The sequence below is a fragment of the Artibeus jamaicensis genome, unplaced genomic scaffold (genome assembly GCF_021234435.1).
Source record: "Artibeus jamaicensis isolate MK-2021 breed Jamaican fruit bat unplaced genomic scaffold, CSHL_Jam_final contig_519, whole genome shotgun sequence".
NCBI classification, from domain to species: domain Eukaryota; kingdom Metazoa; phylum Chordata; class Mammalia; order Chiroptera; family Phyllostomidae; genus Artibeus; species Artibeus jamaicensis.
The window spans coordinates 50,283,731-50,304,384 of NW_026521871.1; the positions used below are offsets into that span (position 1 = coordinate 50,283,731).

General features: G+C 44.1%; 1 protein-coding gene across 7 annotated transcripts in view; it reads right to left on the bottom strand.

Annotated features, from left to right (window-relative positions):
* Positions 1 to 20,654, bottom strand: part of ULK4 (unc-51 like kinase 4) — a 316,223-nt gene that overhangs the window by 206,453 nt on the left and 89,116 nt on the right. For all 7 annotated transcript variants that reach the window (XM_053669534.1, XM_037148358.2, XM_053669531.1 and 4 more), the window contains exons 22-25: positions 19,363 to 19,490; positions 8,088 to 8,221; positions 6,170 to 6,291; positions 5,968 to 6,024 (exon numbers count right to left, since the gene is read on the bottom strand). In XM_053669534.1, coding sequence (XP_053525509.1) covers positions 5,968 to 6,024; positions 6,170 to 6,291; positions 8,088 to 8,221; positions 19,363 to 19,490 — 441 coding nt within the window. The remainder of the gene's footprint in view (positions 1 to 5,967; positions 6,025 to 6,169; positions 6,292 to 8,087; positions 8,222 to 19,362; positions 19,491 to 20,654) is intronic.

Below are 20,654 nucleotides of genomic sequence, written 5' to 3' on the forward strand. Positions count from 1 at the left end.
AACAGTATCAATAAGATTTAATGTTGGAATCAATTCAATAGCAACGTAAGTCCAGGAAGGACAACCTGCAAGAATGGAGATAATCCAACTGACATGATACATAGCCATTTCCAGTAACAGCCACACTCACTCATGCTCCTGGAAGTTACTGAGAACAGCCCCTCATTAGGTGAAGCGGTCGTCTCAAAGGAAGGTCAAGCCTGAGCCACCAAGAGCACCAACCACATCATGACACAGCCCCTAGTTCAAGGCCAGTCTTCAAATTTACCAGTTCCCAGTCCCTCCCAGATGCCTCTGATCCCAGCCCAACTCCCTCAGCCCACACACCAAGCTCACACCTCCTTGAGGGAGGACCCCCAACACTGTTTGAAAGGCAGGCCTGGGCAGCTGGGCAGCTCCCTAGGTAACCTTCCCGTCCCCGGGGCAGGTGAGTGTCCCAGACAGAAGAGGTGCTCATGAGCACGACCCGAATGCAGCAATGACTGCCAGCCTGCACTGGGCTGAGCGCTGGGGCAGCCACAGGCAGAGGCGCTGCACCGGAGTTCTTACTCCAGCTCCAAAACAATTCGCATGTCATCTGTGGTAATGGGGTAGCAAATAAAATATAAGATGACCTTGGAGTAAAAAAATAAGTAAGCGATTAACTTAGAATGGAAAATGAGTCAACCACAGTCCAGCGGTTTTTCTTAAAACATTTGGTGAATATAAAAGAATATATATAATATATATAACATATACAAAAGAACACATGTATAGATTTTTTGTTTGTTTTAAAAAACAAAGAAAATCCTGAAACCCGCCAATCAAGCTAAGAACTGAGACGCCCCCAATTCTTTGCACGAGCGTCCCCCACCCCACCTGCCTGTCACGCCTCCAGAGAGAACTACAGTCACAAACATATCGTTTTCCTGACAGTTTAAAATAGTTTTATCACACCCACATTTGTCTCTAAATAGTATGTTGATTGTTTGGTTATTCTTGAACTTTACTGATTATCAAACTTCATATGGTCCACGCAAACGGGACAATATGTAACCATTAAAATATGAACAAAGACTAAGGCAAAGGAAAATACAATACAACATTAAATGGGAAAAAGACAGTACAAATCTGCAAACATGCAGCACAGTCTCAACCACAGGTATCGGTGTATGTCCCATGTAGACGTGTGATATGTATGTGAAGCTTTCCTACACACAAGTGCATATATGAATAAAAACACGAGGCAAAGAAGCATGTTGGCTGTAGGAGCCTGTGAGTGTGGAGTAATGGATGATTTCATTTTCCTCAAATCTCGCTGTAAGTTTCTACATTTTCTTTAAAAACCATACATTTTATGATCTAAATAAGTAAGCACAAATTGCCTGTAAAGTAAGAGAACATCTTAAACTAAGACATATGTTCTTACTTCAAACTGAAAATATGGAACATTCTGAATTCCTTTTTTTCAGTCTATAACTCAACTAAAGAAAGAAGTAATGCAGTAAATTTACAAAGCAATGTAAACGCTCCATGATAATTTGGGTGAAATAATTTCATAAAATTTTAAGATGAGCACCTAATTTTTGCTTACTATGAAATTGATGCTGAATTAAAAATTCATAGGGACGTATCTTTTGACTTAAACCTACATAAATGTCCAAGGATGACTAAGAAAGATCAGACTGAACATGTTTACATCACGATCTTTCCTGTTTAATTTTTCAAAGAATAGACAGGTAATATACAAAAACGGAGGTGAACAAAAGCTTTGAGGAGGAAAGTCACAGGAACCCGCCAGCAGAGGTTCCTTTTGGGGAAAGGAAATGCGGAGATCAGGTGGTGTTTTCCCTTCTCGTTTCCCGCCCTTCTGAACTGTTGGAATTTTCTAACATACATTAATTTGCTTCCTTTTTAATGTCAATCAGGGTTATCTAGAGGGTGAAACTATAGGCTTCTCTTAACTTATTTTCTTCCTTATACTTCCCCTGTTTGATTTTATAAAACCCCTCCTTAATGTTTCATTGATTTGCCAATGATATATTGGTATGGAAAACCCCAGTGCACCCAAGCTTCCTAGCTGGGAGTTCTAGCAGAGGAGCTACAAGGACGGACGCACACCCCACAGACGGGCTTGCCGTGGGAGGGAGTTCGGGGAAGAACACGGCCGCCCCAAAGTGAAAACGGAAGGCTGTGCCTCGCAGGCAGGCCTGTGCCACTTGGTGTCCTTGAGAACTACTGTGACGAAGCTGAAAATACATTCCTAGAACAAACTGGGTATATAAACTCAAGGCTTACAGAACAAGGAGAAAAATTCAACGAGAACACTTACATGGCAATGAATAATTATATAGCATATTTTTTAAAATATAAAGAGTACACTCTCTCTTCTTTATTTACTACAAGTGAAGTCAAAAATCAATCACAGGACAACATTCACTTAAAATGAAAATCTGCAGAGGGCAGGAAGTATGTCTTTTCTTTTCATAACTACCTCAGTGCCCAGAGGAAGTAAAGATTCATGAACGATGGAGATTATCATTATATTCTTACACGAAAATCCATTAGAATTTTATCATTTCTTTTGTTCCTCTTTTAGTTGAAAATTTGAATGGTGACGCCTTTTTGGAGGACAACTATAACCACTACACAACCATCACGCTTTTATAAACTAATGAGGCCAGAACTTAAGAACAAACACACAAAAGTTCTCTTCCCAGCTCATTAATCAAGAGCATTTTCAAAAGGACACAAGAAACACAGCGAGCCTTAGGTGATACACATCATGAGCTCCTGAACACACTTCCTCCCTGTCACTGCTTCCTATTCCCCAGCCCAATGCAACGGAGGCCCCAAATGCGGCAGCATCCGCTGCAGAAGTGCCCACCGCACTGCAGATGCTCAACTGCTAAAAGTACCCGCAGGTCCTTTATTTTACTGGAGAGGGAAACAGGTATGAGGACACCCGGCCTCTGCTAATGAGAAGCGACAACAACAATTATCAGCTGCGTACTCCTCGCCTGCCTGGGGCCGTTAGAAGCTCCATAATGGTTTATGGGTACCCTGCCACCTTGTTTCCAAATACCAGCCTCTTTAAAATATAAGAAGACCACAATTTCCTTTTTCTTGGTGGGGAGTGGGGGAAGGGAGTTAAGTCTATACTCATGCCTCCATATATAAGAAGTATCCTGATTTTTTCTACCTAAAAAACAAAAGATGTCTACAGGTCAAAGAGGCAAACCATGCTCTGGTGCTGGTCTAGAAACGAAGTCGACGGGAAGCATGACTTCAATGCCCCTCCCTCGAGCCTCCTCCATCAGGACCCTTCTAACGAGTGGCGATCATGCCAACCTTGCCAGCTGTCTCCCCGCCCACCTGGGGCAGGCCAACAGCCCCTGCAGAGCTGCTTGACCAGAAGCTCAGGAAGTTCTCAGCAACAAGTTACTGCCACTGGATAGAACTGCTACAGGTGGACCAAGCTTGAATCCTTCAAACAAAGACATGTTTTTAAAATACAAAAAGACAACAGACCGTTGGAATTTTCTAACATATATTAATTTGTTTCCTTTTTAACGTCAAATGCGTGTTCACCCCGCACTCCCTCACCCAGCGAGCCCATCTGTGGGATGGGCGTCCATCCTCGTAGCTCCTCTGCTACAGTAGTGCTACCCGCCGTGGTGCAGTAGCAACTCAAAAGATAAATCTTGAAAAACACAGAAACACTCTTTACCTCCAGATAGACCAACAACCCTTTCTAAATGCCAGCATCTGTGTGTGAATGGAACGAGCCACCAGGACAGAGGTGCACTGTGCTTCGGACAGTGTCTCAAGGTCATTCCATGGCCGGCTCCACGGAACATTTACAGCTGTGCTGCCCAACACAGACCAAAAACAAAACCTCTCCAAAAAGTTTAGGAAACTTTTGTTTAAGCAAAATTAAAAAGAATTCTCTGAAAGCGAAAACTCAACAGGCCGTCACTGGCCAATCTGCACTGCGGATTTCTAAGAGGCTGCAGGAGGTGGGAGAGCTGAGTGCACCTCACAGCATCAGCAGGGCACCACCAACTCAAATGGCATCTTCGGTGCCGTCTGGGTAGATTGCAAATCAACTCAGGGAAGCAGCGCCCAACCCTCCACAGTTCATAATAACAGGCACAAGGGCTGTGTGGGTGACGGGACCCAGGTCCTTGATTTTAGTCAATACTTCTCCCCCTTTTGCTAGTATGTCATCAGTCACTAACACTGAGTATGTGAGAGAAGCAAACACACAGCTGGGGCCAAAGGACAGATGCGATCAGAAAAATAACAAAACATTCTGGGACTGGCCATGATTCCAACTAGGAAAATGACCTGAAGCATGCTAAAAGACCTTTTCCACTGTATTTGCCTAAACTCCCTTTACTTGAGGGAGTGGCATTATAAGGAAAAAAACTGATGAAAGTCAGTTTTCATAATTTCCCACATCATAATTATCTTTGGACTGGGTCAGGTAGTCTCCCTTCCCTAAACGGGCCTACGTGAGGGAAGTCCCTGCACAACGCCCCTCGGCCACGTGGAGCACACCCAGGCCTGGGGCCCCGTAAGGAGGCCCTTCCTCCGAGTGGCCTCCCCCTTGTCTCTGAATCACAGGGAGCAGAGGCGTTCTCCTTAAAACACAGATACGGGATTCCTGAACGTCCATGAAGCCCTTTATGTTGGAGACACTTGGCAGTTCCTTGAAAACCCAAAATGCACTCAGTTAACATAGGCAGAGAAAAGTACTCCACATAGAAAAATGTAAAAGAATGAACACAGGACAATTCTACCTGCCCCAAGCAAACCCTGTGCCAGAATATTCCAATGTGAGCTCCGAGAGCAACTTGACTATTTTCAGGCACTGATATACCATGCAATGGAATTGCAAATGCAGAACTTGGTCATGCTAAAATGACACCCATCGTGCACTTAAGAGATTGAAAAGCAAATTAAAGTAGGTAGTAAACAAAATTCTAATAATTTGCAAACTCATGAGTGTATAACAAAAATTAGGTACTTTGTAGAATCTGGATTCTGGGCACTGGGATGATACAGATTTGAAACTGAAAAGGAAAGGACCTCCACCGGGTGGCCTGGGCACACTCTACTCACATCGGCACCCTGCGCTCACCTCTGTATTTCAAGACAGCCCTCCTTGCCCCACGATGAGCCTTCTAAAGAACAACGTCCTAATTCTGGGTGACAATCACGTTTTTATATTCCAAAGTAACAATAACACTGAGATGTTTCCTTCATTCTAACTAGATGCCTCCGCGGCATTTTGAAAATCTCAGTTCAGTGTTTATTATAAACATCAAAGTATGACTGGAGAGGCTGCGTGACAAATGTCTTTCCTTTCCCTTTGAATAGCTCCCCGTGTTATCAGTAATATACGCTATAACTGTGCCAGGCAAGGGGGAAAGGTGGCATAATTCATGAGCCTCCGTGTGAAAAGAAAGACAATGTTTTGTGAGCAAAAGCTGTAATGAAAGATAGCATGATGATTTGTTTTTCACCATTACCCATCTCGCCAAAATTAAATTTTCAGAAAAGTTAAATTGAGCTTTACTTAGAGAAATGCCATCCTATTAAAAGATCATACATAACTGGAGAACGTAAGCCAAAGTAAATAATGATGATAATATATTTGCAGCACAACATTTTCACCAGTTTTATTATTTTAAATTTTTTCATGATGTTTAACACCAAAATCAATAAAAGTGTGTTCTATGGACTTATCTACCCCATTTGGGGCTGTCTGAGAACAAAATACATTACCAGGAGGAAATGTATTTTTCTCCAAATGTCACATTTTATTATCATCAACAGATAAAAGTATAAAAAGGTCACATCCCTAGAGACAAATAAATACCAACAAGAATTTTTAAACTACCTCGTTCTGACACCAAATTCCACAAACAGTAGAGACAGCCACATTTTTATCAGGGACATGAAAAATTCACTGTTACTCACAAGAATAGTCCCGTAACTGAAAAGGAACTCTTCCGTGACGACTTGAGGTCGAAACACCTGTGTGATGAGAGTTTCCATCGATTACATCCTGAAAGCCACGTACAAGGGAAAAAAGCTGAACTGTTTTGTCTGAGTTGGTGCATTTCCGTTTACAGAGAAGGGAGCCACCTTCCTACTTATTCTTCTCTGAATAAGATCGCACCTGAGAGGTGACGAGGTGAAGCACTATGGGCATCAGGGGGAGACACATCTTCAGCTGCTTCGCTTGGACCGTCGATGGGTGTTTACGACCAGACACGTTAGCCAAGGCGTTGACAATGTCACCTGTGGAACACAGGCCGGAACGCGCATGAAGGTTAAAGACTACAGACACTTAGGGACCGCCGGTCAAGGCTGGAGACCTAGCGGGGTTGCTGAGGGAATGACTCTCCAAACCAACGAAGTAGACAGAAGCTGTGTTATTGACTCACAAATATTGAAACTGTAACGCAAGGCTGTGGCTTCTGGGGCAGAACGGATAGAAACACAATCTCTCCTCCAAAAATTTAACATCGAATGTATAAATATTATGGTAGAGTGGTGTTTTTAGAAATAACTTTTCTTCCTTGTTTTGGTATTTTCCAAAATTTAAGCATAAGCACCTATTACTTTGATAAACAGAAAAATATTTAAAAAATAAGTGCACTGATTATAGATCACAATTTTAAAAAATAGAATAGATGGGCCCTGGCTGGTGCAGCTCCGTGGATTGAGTGTGGGCCTGTGAACCAGAGAATTGAGGTTCAATTCCCAGTCAGGGCACATGCCTGGGTTGCAGGCCAGTTCCCAGCAGGGGACCCATGAGAGGCAACCATACATTGATATTCTCTCCCTCTCTCCTTCCCTTCTCCTCTAAAGATAAATAAATAAAATATTTAAAACAAATAAAAATAAAAATAGAATAGATGGGAATAAAAATTGATTGATTCATAAAACTTGCTGGATAATGAGTCCAACAATAAATAAAACTTGTGTTGTGGATATCTGAACCTTATCATCATGTCCCTAAGGAAGAATGAGTCTACTAATAAGAAACTCAACTACCAATTCACCAGACAGATCACGGCCTTCAGACTGGAGGTTAAAGGAAGGCTATCTAAAATAAAGGGAGGATCGAAGGGGAAGGGACTAGTCAAAGAACATGTATGAATGACCCACGGACACGGACAACAGAGGGAGTGGTGGGTAGGATGGGTAGAGGGGGACCGAGGGGCAAAAAACTGGGACAACTGTAACAGAGGAACAATAAAAAGAAAGTGATTAATAAAAAATAAATAAATCTTGAAATGCTCTATTTTCAGTCATTAACAGGCATGAAAATCTCCCCAAGTATCAATAAGAAGTTAAAAGGCATGTCAGCCAGCCATGGAGATATTTTCATTACTCCGATATACTATTATGAATTTCAGAGTCTAAGTATATTTTACTATAGTGGATTGGATCAATTTGAACATCTGAAACATTTCTGGCTTAATGCTACATCTGCTGAAAAAGAATGGCATGAGATTTAAACTGAATGTGCGCAGGCCTTAGATGACTTTAATTTCTGCTGTGCTAAAGCCTTCACAAATCACTACTACATATTTTTATTTTAAATTTTTCAAACCAAAGAAATGATCAAATGTTAATCAAAAGTCCTTCATGTTAAATGTTAATGCTTATGCATTTTTTAATTCTTTTTACAATAAATAAATGTGTGGCTCTCATCTGAAGAGAAAATATTTTTATCCAGAATTAAGCAGAGAGAAATCTTGAGGCAAGTACCCAAGATAAACAGCAGAAGGCCAATGTTAAGCAGTGAAAATGCTTTGCTTTGATCACTTTTCCAAAATCACCCGTTTGCCGCCGATGACACCTGAACACCACCTCTAGCCGGCTGGCTGCCTCCGTCCTGTCACTGACACACAGTCATTAGGAAAACAGATGAGGCACAGGTGAGGCCTGAAACTGCACATTCAGGAAAAAGTGTCACTGCACTCGCCTGCGGTAACAGGCCAGCGAGACTAAAGGAGAGGCCAAGCCTGCAAGCCACGTCATGGGAAGGTAAGCAACAGGGGCCTGCGGCAGCGGCTCCCATTTACCCAGGACCCGCGGCAGCTCCTGCACGACGTGACGGATGAGAAGGCCCAGGCACTTGGACAGGTACTCGTTGCCGCTTTGCTGCTCCTTGCCTGGAGAGGTCTTCCTACTGTCTCTCTCGATGTACATCACCAGCCTACACAAAGAAGAGTGCAACAGATTACCCCGCGTGACGAAAGAGTTGATAGTGGAGTCTGAAAATGCCAACAAGGCAGATGCCTCCAGGGGGCACAGACCCAATCAGGTTGACGTTTAGATTTGTGGCAACTTGTCGGGCGCAGCCCATGTTTGCCTCAGAAAAATCTAAACATTTAGGCAGAAGGAAAAGAAGACAACTGATACGTCTGCTGGTGTATTAAAATAGTGCCCTTGGCCCATGGAAAGAAACCATGTCCCTGCACATGGTGAAATGCAAGTGAACACATCTGGACAGATGAGGGTTCTTGGTGTTTCAAAGATGCACAGTAGAACCACAAGCTGTCTGCACTTTGGCGCCATTAGCAATGAACTTGCTCAGAACCTCAGGCCAGTCAGATGAATTCCGGTTCCTCTAGTAAATCACACACATACACCCAAAGAAGGAGTTTCATTCCCACACTGGATTTCACATGTCCTTTCATTCAGTAGTTTTATGATTGATATCTGCCGTTTAATAAACTGATTTCTTCTTTAAACCACTGGCATCCATTAAATCATCAATTTCTGAACCAACTGTTTCCACCCCAGAACCAGGGATCATACTGGACCATCACTCTAGATCCTTAGGGTGTTGTTGACAAGCTTTAGGCCCATTTTCATCCCTTTTGCTGGACCACCAGTCATCTTCCCAAGTCCCCATTCCCCTCAACTGTCCCAAGGGGGATGAGCCCACTGACTTCATCACGCAAAGGCCCCGGCACAGCAGCCTCCCTGGTGTCGCCCATCTCCCAGCTCTGTTGTGATCACGCCTCCCAGCCAACACCCACTTCTCAGAGGGAACTTGCGACCAGCTCCCACCGTAAACTGGGAAGAGGTGGTTTTGCCCATAACTAATACACGCCGAGTATACCGAAAGCTTAACCCTTAGAATGCCTGTGACTCTCGTGCAGATTTATTCACGGTTTTGCCTTTCTGCTTACTGTTATTCGGAGCCCTATCTGTGAACACCTGGGGAAAGAACCAGATCAAATGTTTAAGTTCCATACAAGCAGTTGGCACCCTCTATTCTAGTCGCTGATCACAGCCTAACCACACTCTAACAGATATGTAACAACGGTCAAGTGCAGAGAGACAAATGACCAAGTCAGCAGAAATGTATTGTCAGTACTGCTTAAAGGGTTCAGAGCACAAATCTTCTCCATAACGAGCAGACCAAAGAAATGGGCCACCACCACTGCATGGTGAGTCAAATCCAAAATCTGTGAAGTATAAGAAAGCGAATTCACACTTGTCTATACGGAGTCCATTTTCCTCTAAAATTTAAATTATCCGTGACAAAATTTAATAATGTGCTGCTTAATTACCGTAGTTTGAAATATCTCGCAGGCAGAAATTACTCAGACTTTTCAAACACTAGCACAGGCCGTTAACACATGAGAAACTACCCACTGGCTCAGCTGGGAGAAATAATGGACCGATGGGATCCATCACAACAGAAAACCAACTCGAGGGTGACGCTCCCCCTCGGGCCTGCCCCTCACAGAATGTGCTTACACAAGCGACAGAATAAATTCACGCTACTGACAAGGCACATTAGCTATGAGAAGACTTCATATTCCATGAAGGAAATGAAACGTGGGAACGTTTGAGCGTAGTGCCCATAAACACTTCACAATTGCTCTATGACAAAACCGCACGTGTTGTCCTTGGGGTTCTACAAGGGTATCCAGTTAAAAAGATCAACAGTCTCAACAGTAATGCAAGCAGACCACAAATAAATAAGGCCTCGCCCTGGCTGGTGTGGCTCAGTGGGTTGAGCATCGTCCCGCAAACCAAGAGGTCACGGGTTCTATTCCTGGTCACGGCACATGCCTGGGTTGTGGCCCAAGAGACAACCAATCTGTTCCTCTCACACATTGATGTTTTCTCTCCCTCTCTGTTTCCCTCCCTTCCCCTCTGAAAATAAATAAAACCTTTTAAATACACATATACATACATACCTACATACACACACACATACCTACATACACACACACCTCTCCTTCTTCCCACACCATTACATTTAAGAGGACCACTTCTCCCCAGGACTTCTCTGTTTCCCAGTCCATGGCCCCACCCCTACTTTCCTCCATTTATCTCTGGGATCCATTCCCTGTAACTGGACCACAGTTTTCTTAGTCCCGTCTCCATAGGAATCCTTATGCTCATTCCCCACACCGCCACCTTCATGCGTCCCTCACCTGCCTCCTAGAACGTCCTCCTGCTGTACCTTCATGCTTCCGTGGCCAGACTCTGCCGTGTCCCATACTTGTTTATCTCTCTAGTACCCACACCAGTGCGGCGCCGATAGTAAAGTGAGCTCAGTGACAACAAGGACGGCGACATCTCATTTATTCATTCAATAAATATTTGCTGTGTCTACTATGCACTGAGCATTTCTCTAGTGGATGTGTATCCAGCTCACAGAATGCAAATTCAAGTGGGAAGAAATAGCCAATGACATAAATAACTAGAAAACAGTGGGGATGAGGATAAGTCTTATAGCAGAAAATGAAGAAGAGTAAGACAGCCACTAGTCAGAGCGGGGCGTGTTCCTGCCCGGCAGGAGCACAGAGAAGGGCAGGGTCGGAGAGCGAAGCAGTCTCCAGGCCTTGCTAGACCTTGCGGGCCACGGTCAGAGCCCCGACTTTCAGTCTGACTTATGGTTAAAATGAGCTCTCTGGAGACTGCAAGGAGTACGGACTACAAGAAACATAAGAAGACCGGTTAAGAAGCCAGTATAACAGCTCAGGTAAGACCTTATGGTGGTAGTGTGGAAATGGTATGAATTGATGAGACACTGGATATCTTCTAAAGGTGTAAATAACTAGATTTGCTATTGATTGGACATGAAAGAGAGAAACTCCATACAACAGACCAACAGGAAGAGCAGAGCAGCCACCGGCCGAGATGGGCGAAGACCGCTGGGAGCAGCAAGCCCGGGCACACAAACCACCACCAGATGTGGAAATGCGCACGTCACGTTGGCAGCTGACATGAAAGTCTGAGTCCCCAGGAAAGGCCTGGGCTGGCAGCATTAACCTGAAAGTGATCCTTGGGCAGGCGGTATCTAAGGTCGTTAGACTACAGGAGATCACCTGGGGATGCAGATCTCGGGACTGAGCTGGGATCCATCACTATACAGGCTGAACACGGCAAAGGACCGGCAGAGGAAACGGAGAAAGAGTGACTGGTGAACAGTGAAGACGACCAAAAAGAGTGGTCACGCCACCAAACAGAGAGCACTTCAGAGAGAAGACCGCAGACTTCCAGTTACCAGTCAAGGTGAGTTAGGTTATCCAGGCAAACCTTCCCACCAACAACAAAACAACAATGAAAAGTATTGAATAAAATAACATAACCCACTTCATATATAATCATATCAAATTATGTAGATTACAAACAAACACACACACACAAAATGCCTAACTCTCTACTGTTAAAAAAAGAACTTGTGGTTCGGACGAAAGCATCATACGCCGTCTCTGGGACAATTTAAATGCAAAACAAGATGACAAACTGTACCCTGAAGTACTGTGTCACAGACGAAGAGCAAACTCCGGAAACTGATGTCGAACGTGCTGCAGTGACCCTTCAATAAAGCAGTTCACGAAGGGCACACAGACTGCTGAAAGAAACATCTTTTGAAGAGTTAATAATGAAAAAATTCAAAAGCAATACTTTATTTTATATGTATAATTGTAAATGCATATGTATAACTACAGTAATAAATAGTCACAGGTGGATGTTTGTATATTTCATCAAATCCCTAACACACACACAGGACCACCACCACCCATGGTCCCAGAAGCAACATCTTTTTGGAATTCCCATTGAACAAGGCTTTCATATTATAGTCAGGATTGCTTCAAATTCAAACAACTCCAAGATATGTTCATCCGATTCTAGCTTTTGTACAGAAAATGAATTGTAGGAGGGCGCAGTGGATGCCAGACTAGAAGCAGGGAGACCAGTTAGGAGGCTGTCATGACAGAGATGCTGCCAGCTTAGAGCAGAGGGCAGGGGGGTGTCTGCAGGGAAAGAAGTGGGTAATGGGGGCGAGGGAAGGAAGGTCTCATGAAGGAGGAGTCAGTATGATTTGCTGATGAGTTGGATTGAATGATAAAAACAAGGGGTACTCAGAGGGGTGGGTCTGAGTAATGATAAAGAATGGTAGTGAGCATTTCTGAGTGTTATTGATGGGGAGTTTGGGAGTGGAGATGCAGTTAGGAAACATTTGTTTTATGTTAACTTGAGGATTCTTCTCGGTCGTGCCATTGACTACATTAAGTAAGCCTGGAGATATGGATGCATATCAGCACAGATGTGGTGTCTGATGCCACTGGATTAAAAGAAATCACCTTAACAATAGAAAAAAAAAGGTGGCCCAGGATGACATGAAAGAGGATGACAACAAAGGGACTGAGGTGGGAAGATAAAGAGGAAGACAGGTTAAGTTCCAACTCTGAACCCTACGACCACAACGGTAAATTCTAATTCTAGCTGGCAAGTTGAGACCAAGCATTTTATTGTACTTCACATTTTTACATATTCCCACAGAAAATCCACATCAGCCCTAAAAACAAAAAACTGTGCCATTCACAGCCAGAACCTTCAAAGAAATTCCTGAAAGTGCTGGCGAGGACGTAAGTGGATTGAGGGGAGGTCCAAACACACGGGTAGCAAACACCCACCTGGGAGGTAGGTAACCCAGCAGCACCCTAACTAACCTCTGAGTGGCAGGGGAACAGGACAAAAGTAGACTGAGGAGCTGGTAAGAAGTGAGTTTCTCACCCCTGTGGACAATTTTCTGAATGAGCTACGTACCAGAACACCTGGCACAAAAGTCGTGCAGACTCAAGGACAGCAATCAAAGGGAGGCTGCAGCAAAGCAGAGATTTTAAAGCAAAGGAATGACTTTGATTTGAGCTGCAATTGAGAAACATTAATCTAATAGAGAAATAGATAAATGGTGCGAGGGAGGAAGCCAGACAGGCGATTAGGAGCTATAAGCGTGTGGGTGAAGTGGGGAAACAAAAAGGAACGCAGGAGAACAGGAGAGACTTCCTGGAAATGGTGTGAAGAGGAGACGAGGTTCCAAGTGTCTGTTCAGAGAAGGGCGCGTTCGCATTATATGGAATCAATTGCATGGGTTTCAGAAACAGAGAAGCCACGCCTCTTGCTTGAACTTAACCCAGACTCCTCCTTGGAGATACCGCTAACCCTGCAACCCCCCATTTCTACCATCGGGGACTCTCCCTCCCTCCGAGTATTACTGAGCTACTCCCTGTGTCCCATCACGGACTATTCCCGTCTGTTTCAACCACAGATCTTCCCACGGGCAGGATGCTATTGGAATAAGATTTCACCTGGCTATCCATCCCATCCGCATTCCTCTGGGATAGCTTTACGCCTGTCCCTTGCTGCAGCCATACACTATTTCCAAAGAATCAAAACAGCACACTTTCCATTGCTTCACTTCACCGTAAACCCATTTTAATCTACCTTCTGCACACTCTTCCTCTTATAGTTGTTGTTTCCCCCACGCAGGCAAAACCGGCACTTTAAATAGGAGATGCATGCTTGCTCTCTTCCACCTCCCTGTCAGATACTCCTCATCCAATTCAATACTCCTGTCTATAATTAGAGCTATTATTTCCCAGCTTATGGTACATGATAAATGAAGTTCTGGCCTCAATTCGGATTACAGTGACCCAGCAGCATATCTGTAGGCCTACGCTATGATTATTTTTTTAGTTCCGAAATGCACAACTGCAATCGACATCCTCGGTAAGTAGCGGAGCCCATACACGCCTATCTGATCTGTGCCAGGAGAGCTATGATGACCCGTGGAAGTCCCTGGCATGTCCCCCGACACCAGATAGGAGCCTGTAGCAACAGAAAACCAAACCTTAGGAATCAACAGCAACAGCAAAACACTGAAAGGCGCAGGGGGGATAAAAATCTATTAGATCCCCATTTAAACTATCAGCCTGTGCAAAATCTTAGAAAATGACCGTGACAAATCTTAAAACGACTGGATTATCCACAATATGAACAGGTGTGACCCCAACTGCTGCTGCGTAGAGTTAGTGTCTCTACGGGAGCAAATCAACACGGCCCTGGCATCGTAGCTGCCAGTTCTCTGTATCAACCGGAAAAAAACCACCAGCGCGTGTTTGCTTTTACTCATCAGGATAAAGGGTGAACATTCACCGTCTCGCCTTTGATCGAAGCCAACAATCCTGCTCTTGGCCATAAAACAGCCTGCAAAGAACTGGATCATCCTGAGGTTCCAGCAAATGCCGGATGTGCACACCACTTTGCTGAAAGTAAGCTGATTGGACCTGAGGAACAGTTAGCAGCGCGTACTTCAGGTGGCTTCCTAAGACACAAGAGACCCATAAGAATCAGTGGGCCTACCGGTCCTCGGTAGTTTCCGGGGCTCAGTGGTCTAAAGCATTCTGGGACAGCCCCTCGAGTCAAAGACAAGTTACTGCATCTTCCACTGACTGTGACCAAGTAAGTGGCCCTTTGTGAACCTAGAAGGCAATACACGCCACCTCTGAAAGTGTCCTTCTGACCCTTTCTGCAGCACTGTCAACCTGCAGTGAATGGCGCTGTAGTGAACACATACTCTGCTCCAACTCCAGTCTGTGGGGTGAGTTGCTCTGCCACTCGGGCCTTTTGACTCAGCGGATCTACAGACTCTGAGTGTCTGTGGAAAATGGGGGGTGGGAGGGGGCCAGGGAAGCACCAGTAAGTGAATCAAATCTTTGGAGTCGCTTTGGCCTGAAGGTCTGTGTCCATCCCCAAACTCACATGTTGGAATCCTAACACCCAATCTGATGGTGTTGGGAGGTGATTACATCACGAGGGTAGACAGAGTCCTCATGAATGAAATTACCCAGAGCTCCCGCCCGAGTCCTCTCCTCCCTGTGAGCATATAAGGAAAAGCCTGCCACCCACAGAGGGCTCCCACCCCACCACACTGGCACTCGGATCTCAGTCTTCCAGCCTCCAGAACTAGAAGACGTAAATGCCTGTTGCATATAAGCTACCCAGTCTTTGGTATTTTGTTACAGCATCTCAAACAAAGGGGTTTTAGAGCAAAGCCACATTCTCATCTGCAGGTCACTATTCTTTTGAGAAACAGCTCCTGGTAGAGAATGAACACACGACTACTGACATCAAACGATCACGTGATCCGAGTTACAGTCTTTCACTGTAGCACTAAGCTGACACACAAGCCACTAGGTTGGGCATGCACAGCAATAACCCATCAGTAAGTAGATGGATCAATATAGGAGACTGAGCATGAACAGGGACAGGATATACTAGTGAACTGCATGAGTAGGTGGGTCCGATTCCTTCAACACATACCCCCTGCAGGGCCCTCCTCTCTTGATCCTGGTTAAGAATTACGTATGACCAGCTGGGTGAAGAGGAAAAGCGCTGGGCCTGGTTCATGAATGGTTCACTGCAATATGCTGGCATCAATTTAAAGTAGACCCGCAGCAGCATCACAAGCTGAATCGGAAGTACCACTGAAAAGTGCCTTCCAGTTAGCAGAATTTCAAACAACAAATTCTGTTGTGTCCTGTGTTTAAACTGAGATATGGCCAGAAAGACAGATGCACGCTGATTCATGGCTACTGACTGGCTGCTTAGTGAGATAGCCAGGGACTTAGGGCACGATTTGAAACCTGACCAGAAGCTCAGTGAAAGGGGCATGGTGGGCGGACGTTTCACAACGGGCAGAAAGCATAAAAACATTTCCGTGCCATGTGGATGTCCGCTCTGGAAAAGGCTCTCGACAATCAGGTAGACAAGACGACACGTTCTGCAAATGTCACTCAAGACTCTTTTTCCAGCCACCCCAGGGCTTGCTCAGCAGGCTCAGGGACAAAGTAGCCAAGGTGGCAGTGACAGAGGCCATGCTGGACAGCAAAATGGATGGTCCTCATCTTGGCACTGCCACTCTGGCCAATGGGAGAAACCAAGGCTGAGCCTCGCATCGGCCCCATTCCCTGGGGAGACCAGCCAGTCATCCAGCAACAGCTGGTTTATGGAAGGAGCAGCCGACTCTCCTCACTGCAATAGTTACACATCCTGAGTATAAATTTGCTTTTCCTGCCCATAAGCTTCTGTTAATGCCACTAAAGTTTAGGCTTGAAAAATACCATATTTAATGTATGATAATCAATATAACACTACGGCCAATCAAGGAACTCTCTACAGCAAAAGAAGGACGGTAATGTGCTCGGGCCCATGAAATCCGCTCATCCCAGCAAGCATCCCCCATCACCTGGAAGGACCCGGCCTGAACGCAAGAGGAACGGCCTACCAGAAAGTCAGTCACAGTGCCAACTGGGAAACACCACAATAAAAAAAACGGGGTTCTATCTTACACAACTGTAGCATATGCTTCGAGTCAACAAACAAAACATCTGCTTTTGTCTCATCCATCATTAAAACACAGATCTGGAAATCCAGGGTTGGAAGTGGCAGTGACCACCTGCCACGATTCCACCTGACAACCCGTCTCCACGCCCCTGAGCCCTGCCAGATGGGCGACCAGGAAGGAGAGTCCCCACCAGAGGACACAACAATTCAGCTTCAGGGAATGAAGAGGGTCACTCTACTGGTTAAGGATGAGTGATCGCGATCACTAAGAGAAAGCCGGGTTGCTGCCAAACTGCCCAAGACGGGGCAAAATAGAACCCAAGGGACCCTCTGAAGAACCTCTGGGTCCCCCCAGTCCTAACAGGAGGTGAAGTCCATGAAAGCTCAGCAACCAAGGAAAGGCAGGTTCAGCGCTTGCAGGCACTGACATCCCCAGCAATGTAAAGCCTGTAATTCAAGTTTAACTATAACAGCAGAACTACTGAATCGTAGAGATTCCTGATACACACGTTTAAATGCCCTCAAAAAGGTAGCCCCACCAACTGGTTAAAAGCAGTCCCTGTCTCTGTACTTTGCATATAAGATAGCAGTAGTTTCTCTTATTAATTTGGTATTATGATGGGTAGAAATAGTATTTGGTTATTATAATTTTCATTTCTTTGATTATTGAGAATATGTTTACATCTTTAGAAATCTTTTTACAGTACACAGATTATTATACATGACGCAACAATTTATAAATTTTGTTGGCATGGAATTTTTCATTTATGATATTCGGGAAATATAAAGTGTTTAACCTATATATAGCCAAACTATCAGTGTTTCCTTTTATGGTTTTTTGCATTGCTTTTCCACTCAGAAAAACTGTCCTTATCCATATTTAAACATATTTTCTTCCAGCTGTTTATAGTCTCTTTTGGGTATATAATTCTTTAATCCATCTGGAATTGACTTTTGTATGGTGTAAGCTGAGAAGATAATTTTTCCCACACAGTTAACCAATTACACAGAGTAAATATTTCTTTTTAAAAGATCCTTCTTTTAAGATCAAAGCAGATTTTTTTTTTTAATTTCACCAATTACCATATTAATAGCAACGCTATGGGGAGGGGAGAACCTCTAGGAAAACTTGACCCATCAGGAGGACTGACAGTTCAGGCTCCCAGCAAACCTGTCCCATGAGCATAAAAGACCATTCATCCCCTCAAAGGGTTATCATTTCTAGAGACACTCAGGACCCTATTTTATCACCTGTCATATTCGATATGAGTATGAAGCCATTTGAAGAAATAGGTGGATGTTTGGGGGCAATCATATCATTTTTATCTGATTCTGACAGCTCCATTTCACTTCCTGTCACGTTAGAAAGATTTGAGCGTGGACATCATTAAAAAAAAAATAGGTGCTGAAACTTAATCCGTAAAAGGCCGATGGTGATGATGGTAAGCAGGAAAAAATATCTACATAATGCAGCAAAGGTTATCATGGGCTCTTGATGTGAGGCTTCCGTTTGCAGGCAGACGGCAGCACTGTGGTGGGCTCAGAAGGTGGTGAGCTCGTGGAGTTTCGAAAGCTGGGTAAGGAAGGGAGAACATTTGCCCACATAAACTCATCACAGAGACTTTGAACATCTCTCTGCCTCTCTTTTCCATACATTTATATTCGCCCTTGCATTTTATATGCATACAAATGTAACGCGTGGGCAGCAGAGCACAAGGAACAAAGAGAAATCATCTTTGCACAGTCTGTCCTGGATGCCTGAGTCTGGGAGTAGTTTATATCACTAGATTTTTGTCATTTTGACTTTGACCCCTAATTGAGCAAAATGTTCTCTCTCCCCCCTCCAAAAATTCTATTCTTCTCATTAGACCCATATTACAAATTTTAAAAATGTACTCAATTATCAGTATATTTTTGTCAATAAAAAATGTATAAGAACACACTTTCCCTCGTTATATAAGTACCTATATAATATTCACAATTTTGCCTCTTGATTCAGAAACCCTATAATATTTACCCACTGGCTGTTTACAAGAAAGAGTTTGCCAATCCTAATCTAGATCCATCACAACAATTCCAGGCACTCCTCGATATCCTATGGTAAGTAAAAAGCTGGACTGAGAAATAGACATTACACCATATTTTGAAGGTTCCTCTGGGATTGAGCAGAGCAAGCAGATGGACTGGACACTTCAGAAGATGCCGTTTGGGGAGCAGCAGAGCGTGGTGGGAGCCCGGGATGCACGCAGGACAGCGTCCAGGAGACAACACCAGAGGCAGTGAGAGACCTGCCCATCCTGTAACTCCTGACCCTGCTCCGCGCCGTCCTCTCACTAGGCTACCCCTTGGGTTCTCAACCACTCATTCCAGACCCCACAGCAATGGGAATTGGACCAAACCACTGGTCCGAGACACCTCCCAAAGATGTAAACTGGAACCAATGTTAACACCCTGCTTTGGGTGTTAATCCCTGAGACTGGGGTGACTCCAAGGACTTCCCAGCGCCATGCTTTGGTTTCACGGGTCCGCTTTCTGGTCTTCAGGGTTTCTGAGCTGTGGCTATAATAAAATGTTAAACCCTTGGGGAAACCTAGCAAAAATTCAATACCAGCTATGCAGAGGCCAAAAATCCTACTAACGATACTAAGAAGAGGCACCAAACTGCAGTCATTGATGAAATCAGAGGAATCATACCTTGCTTGGCAGCTGAGCAGCAGCATCTCGTGGTTATGAATCAAAATGTATAAAAGAACCAGGAAGGCTTTTGCTCTAATGGAAGCTGACGGGCTGTCAAGTAAACGGATGACTGTAGACACAAAATCCTGTGGAAGACATTAAAATTTGTTTCAGAAAACATAAAAATAAATAGGGAAGTCAACTCTCAAGGTTAACAGATAATTACCAAACAGACAGCAGGAAATAAAATAATATCAGCTACCGTTTCTGCATTCTTAATTTGTGCCAGAAGCTATACTAAAATTTTAATATGCATTATCTCATTTAAACCTGAAAACCAGCCATAAAAAGTTAACAATATTCTCCCTATTTTAAAAAGGCAAATGAATCTTGAAAGGTTAAGCAATTTGCCCACATTCAGAAAGTTGCGTTCAAACCCAGCCAGTCGGACAACAAAGCCTGCCTCCTAACCACGCAGCCAAACAGCCGGAAGAGTGGCGATAACTAGAACTGGCAGGCACAACCCCATGTAGGCACGAACCTCCGAGTGGACCTGCACAGGTAGAGATCACATCTCTGGTCTACATACAACCCTCAATACAGGGCACAAAAAAAAAAACCTATACACCTACAATGTTCTTTAGTTAAAGGTATAATACAACACAGAAAAGTAAGCATTCACAAGTACTACTGTTATTTAGTACAGTAGTACTGTGTTTAGAGAGTATTCAGTGAGGAAGCAGAGGAGCCTCAGGTCTGCAACCTCTTCCTGAATGGGAAGAGCACGCAGGGCAAGAGACAGAGAAGCTATAGAACAAATATGGTAAAATGTCAGCCTTTGGTGAACGGGAGTGAATGGTATATTACAATCCTTTGTATTATGCAACCGCCATTAAACTTATCACCTGCCCAAAAGGTGATCTACTCCAAGGATCATCAAACCAATGACTGAAGTTAAAAATCAAAGCATCTTTCTCCTCCACCCCATGCCCAATAGATTCCCAGTCTCTGCAACAACACCACCCCACCATCGTTGCCCTATTGCAAGGCACCATCCTGTCCCTTCTGAATGACTGTGACAGGCTTTATCTATCTGGGCTTTCTTCCATCTATTCTACAAGATGCAGCCACAGTGAGCTTCCACAACAGCAAATACGACTACGTTATTCACCTGTAAGACATTCTCAGCAGTTGCTGCAGCCCTTGAGATTAAGGCATTATAATCTTGCAAATTAAAATAATAATGCTTAGGACTTTGAGTGAAACAAACCAGACAAAGTATGGCAAATATTGAAAATAAATGAAATTGG